At 32.4% G+C, this 4,831-nt stretch overlaps 1 protein-coding gene across 1 annotated transcript; it reads left to right on the forward strand.

Moving 5' to 3' along the window:
* The first annotated feature begins 1,828 nt into the window (after positions 1-1,828).
* LOC114713162 (UBP1-associated proteins 1C-like) lies at positions 1,829-2,908 on the forward strand. Its single transcript, XM_028897749.1, has 3 exons — positions 1,829-2,311; positions 2,553-2,666; positions 2,748-2,908. The coding sequence occupies exons 1-3, from the start codon at positions 1,829-1,831 to the stop codon at positions 2,814-2,816; spliced, it is 666 nt and encodes a 221-aa protein (XP_028753582.1). The 3' UTR covers positions 2,817-2,908.
* The last annotated feature ends 1,923 nt before the right edge of the window (positions 2,909-4,831 follow it).

Consider the following 4,831-nt stretch of genomic DNA (forward strand, 5'->3'; position numbering starts at 1 on the left):
AGGTTTGATAAAAGATGAATGAGAAACAATATCATCAATTAAACGAAGAATAAAAATATTTTTAAAAAATTAAAACTTAAACGGGCGGGTATAGGCAGCCCAATACCTTGCCCATAGCCCAACCCGTTTAATGGGCTACCCTGTCCATTTAAGCCCGCCCGTTTATAATCTCTTATTTGGGCTAATTGGGCGGGCTTAAATGGACAAAAATTTCATGGGTCATGGACGGGCTAGCGGGTAATGGGTTTGTTGCTCACCCCTATTTGAAAGTTGGAAAAACCCCGACAACCGCCCAGGACCTACAGATTTTACGATGTCTGAGAATAGATTTTATGTGTTCTCTCTCAGCAAAATTTGTCTAGTCAGCATCCGTTACACGTTTTCTCTGACTGCTACAAAAAATTGTTAACATAGAAAAGAAAAAACTATTTTGGGGTACCTATATTTTTTTATTTTTTAATTTGGTACCTATGTATTTTTTCTCTTAATTAAATATTTAATTTTGCCTTATTAACATCTTTAACTCTTACATAGAGACTAAAAATACTAATAGAACAAAGTTATAAGAGCTCATGTTACTAAAAAAAAAAAATTAAATGATTTAATTAAGGAAAAAAACATAGATACCAACTTAAAAATTAAGAGAAAGTATAGGTACCTTCAATATGGTTTTTTTTTTCAAAAATTTATTTAAAAATAAGGTAAAATTATACAAAATTTTCTTAAAATTTATGTCATATGTCAATCATCTGATTAACTTTTGAAACTTTATCATAATCATGTCTCAATTTAACAATATCATTATTTATTTGCTAATAGTGACTTAAATTTAAAAAAAAATATCTAAACATAACTCAAAATTTGAGAAGATTATAGTCATGCAGAAATAACATCTAAGAAATATAAACTTCATAGTTTGGGATTACATGCATATTCTTCGAAGTTTGGAGATTCCATTAAATTCTAATTACAAGTTATTAAGAAAAATTATATACACCCGAGAATTTTATGCAATTTGAAGTTAGAATAATAAAAAAATGTATGCAACACTAAATCATATACTTTGAGGCTACGCAATCTTGCTGTGAGGCGATTAAACAAGCCCTGGATTTGTATTGTTTTTGGTCGGGAAAAGAATTAAATCATACTAAATCTTCATCAATTTTTAGCCCAAATATTCCTCACGATCTGAAAATTCAGTTGTCAAGCTTCATGCAAGTTTGTTTTTCTGCTCGACTAGCTACGAAAATATTTGGATACTTTAGATATTTTGGCAGGAATAAATCTCACATCTGCAACCATGTTCTTTCTACAAGATTAAAAGTAGAATTGTAGCTTGGAAAGCTCACCTTCTCTTGTCTGTATCACTACAAACAAGAAAAAAATAGTGAACTACCAATATTAGTGCCTCTGATCGAGGTTATGGATTTTGTGGCAAAGCAGGTACTTAATTACTGCTCCTGATTAATTAAGGAGAAAATGATAATAAAATACCTTCTGAATTTCAAAATGACAAATAAGGCATCCGAATAAACAAAATGACAAATAAGGCATTAGGTATCAATATGAAATTTTGATTTTTGATCTCAAAACATGTTGCAAAACCCATTAAAAAAGTAGTGACTCTCACTATGAAAGTTATAAATCCCACTATATGTTTTTGTAAAATTCAGCGTGGAATTATATTATTTTTTTTTATAGAGAAGTTGCCCAACCCCTCAAAACAGGTTGTAAAACCTATTGATCAAGTACTAAATCTCACTATAAAAGTTGTAAATCTCATCATGTGTTTGTAAAATTCGGCAAAACTTGCCCAGCCCTTCAAAACATGTTGCTTTTCAGCCTCTGCAACACAAGAGCTACGAGTAAGCAAACACTTCTTCTCCATGCCGATGGAAAGAAACACAGGGCAAAAGCTCGGGCATTCCATGCTGCAAAGCAACAACCAACTCAGATGGACGCATCTTCTCCGGATGCAAAGCTTCCAGTGGAGCAAGCTTCCAATGATAAGGTCCAACTCAAAAATAATGGACAGCAGACAAAATTGCAAGATCCATCTGAACACAATAACTTGAAATCGGGGAATGAAATCTCTCAATCAAATAAAAAGATGAAATCTGATGTGGCGGAGGATGACCCTAACAGGAAAAAGGGCAGGGATGACAATTCAGGTGAGTTGGGAAATGGGGAAGTAGTTCAGGCTGAAGGAGCAGAGGCTGGGAGAAAAGAAGATCGTTTGAAGAAAGAAACGATGGTTAATGACAAGAAGAACAAAAAGTGGAAGAAGTTTATCAAATCAGCGTTGAAATCTGTAAGTATCTGTGGATTCAGAGTGATATGTGTGCTTATTTTGTGTTTTATTTTGGACGATGCGCAGTTCTTATCCTCATAGTGAGCTTGAGATTGTATGCATGGACCTTCTGTCCTCTCCGATGAATTTCCTTTAAATATGCCTTTTCCGAGTGAGGGGTAAATTTTAGCTAATTTAGTTTGCCTATGTTTTGTACGCCTGTTTGTGCACTTACATGTGCTTTCTTTTTCCTGGGAAGCAGCATCCTGACGGAAAATTGAAGATGAAGAAGTTGAGAAAACATGTCTTGAAAGCCTTGCAGGAATCTGGCGTTGAAGTTGATGAAACTGAACTTAGTGAGGCACTTGAGCATAAGGTTGGCCCATTCGATTGTATTTATGTTCATTTATCTCTTCCCAATTACATGTGTTTCTTATGAAATTTCGTATGGTGACAGATCAATTCGAGTTCCAGATTTGCAGTTGAGAAGAAGTATGTGCGTTTGGTGGCCATGGATGGTGACTAGTTGCAACCTTATAAGCTGGAATCCCCGGCTTTTATTTGGTGATGTTTTGCTATTGTTTAGACGTTAATTGATATCGTTTAGAATTGAAAGGAGGCGGGTCCATTTTTGCGTCTAAACCCACTACAAAAAAATCCACTTTCAGCGGCGACACTTTTGTCGCCGCTGAAAGTCTTGGTTTCAATGGCGAACTTTCAGCGGCGACTAAAAAAGTCGCCGCTGAAAGTCTTAGTTTCAGCGGCGACTTTTTTTGTCGCCGCCGAAAGTCGTCGCCTAAAGTCTGTTTTTTTAGTGACCTACTGAGGAAGTGAAGGAGGATGAGGTTGTTTTAATTTATTTTTTAAGCCTCTCCTGTCTCCCTTTACGAAAAAATTTTGTAGGAACAAATCGATTATTATTATGCAATTGTATTCAGTTGTTGTATAAAATGATTTTGAATCACTGAAAGGAAATTTCCTTTGTTGTTTATTGTTTATTATCACCATTGTTATGATATTTTTTTATTTTTAAATTCAGTAAAAGTTTAAGATGATTTTAATTAAATGAAGAGCGCAAATAAGTTTTAAAAAAAAATCATCATGGCCAGGATATTATTAAATTCTTATCGACTTTTTTTTGTTTTTTTTGGGGGGGGGGGGGGGATCACTCATGACTAGGCAAATCGCGCGCCCTTAAAAATGAGTTCTTGCTTCTTACGGCTTGCGCAATGGCATGCTTCCAAGGGATTACTGACTTGGCCGAAAGTTCCTATATCGACTCTAAAGAGAGAAATAACATCCGGGTCTTAGTTTCGCTTGATGCATTATATACCTCTGGTTCTAAATATGGGATACTTTTTTTAGTGTAATTTTACACTATAAAAGGGATCTTATATTTAAGACTAGAGGAATACATATTTTTACAAGGATATAAAGTGGAATGAAGTGCTACCGGTAGATATAAAACTCATTTGATTTTTATTTTAGTTTTAAATATAAGACTTCAATTTATTTTTTTCTTATATTTATTCAATTTTTTCAAGATAGTACTTCTAATAATAATAATTCTAGTTCATAAATTTGATTGGTAAGGATATTTTAAGAAAAACAACATGTTTATTATAAGTAACTAACTTAATTTATTTTCTTAATTTATTTAAATTAGTTAATTAGTTTTTATATTTAGGAGTGAAAGTAGTAATAGATATCGTTTCCTCTGGATAGAAAAAGGAAAACGAATATTTTTCTCCTTCATATCAGAAATAATTAAGCACGAAAAAGCTCTTTGTTTTTTAAATTGAAAAAAGCAGAAGCCTCGAGGTAGTTTTCTTAATTCTACATATTTTTCACGTCAACAATATAAACGGATAAACGGGAAAATGGCATGAAAAATGATTGTTGAATTTAAAATTTTCAAATTATGACCTCAAAATAAGTAAAATTCTCCTCTTCATACATGATTAAATAGAGATTTTGGTTTTTTTTAAAAAAAATTATAAAAATCCCCCTTACTGCCCTCCGGCATATCCAGCATCTTGAACTATTTTTTTCTAGTGTATATCCAGTATCCGAAAGTATTTTGTAATGTATCTAGCATTCTAAAGTAGTTTTCAAGTGCTTTGAAAGTATTCTTTTGCCTTAAAATGCATTAAAAAGATATTTTAGGATATTGGACGTATTTAAAAAATATTTCAAAGTGTTGGATGCACTTAAAAAGAATACTTTAGAGTATTGAGTGAACCTGAATCCTTAAATGAATTTAAAGGTTAGACCGGTCAACCCGCCATAATTTTTCAACAAGTTCATGCAAATTTGAAAAATGCAATTAACTGTATCCAAATCCAGTAAAATTAAATAAATAATGTAGCATAGATGACAAAATATGAATATATTATCTACAAAGTAATAATAAAATAAAGACGAAAATCATTAAAGTAATAATTATATATAAATAAAATTTAACGCGGATAAATAACAATATATTTGAATATCATGACCTCCATATTTGATTAAAAAATACAAATTAGAAAAGGCCAATCC

This window comes from Neltuma alba, unplaced genomic scaffold, assembly GCF_004799145.2.
Source record: "Neltuma alba isolate B1F8T4 unplaced genomic scaffold, ASM479914v2 tig00011419_pilon, whole genome shotgun sequence".
Lineage (NCBI taxonomy): Eukaryota > Viridiplantae > Streptophyta > Magnoliopsida > Fabales > Fabaceae > Neltuma > Neltuma alba.

Bases quoted from the DNA above. Each gene is read 5' to 3' on its own strand.
- LOC114713162 (XM_028897749.1), top strand. From the start codon at position 1,829: ATGTTGCTTTTCAGCCTCTGCAACACAAGAGCTACGAGTAAGCAAACA. The intron at 2,312-2,552 runs GTAAGTATCTGT...CCTGGGAAGCAG, and splicing joins TCAAATCAGCGTTGAAATCT to CATCCTGACGGAAAATTGAA. The intron at 2,667-2,747 runs GTTGGCCCATTC...GTATGGTGACAG, and splicing joins GTGAGGCACTTGAGCATAAG to ATCAATTCGAGTTCCAGATT.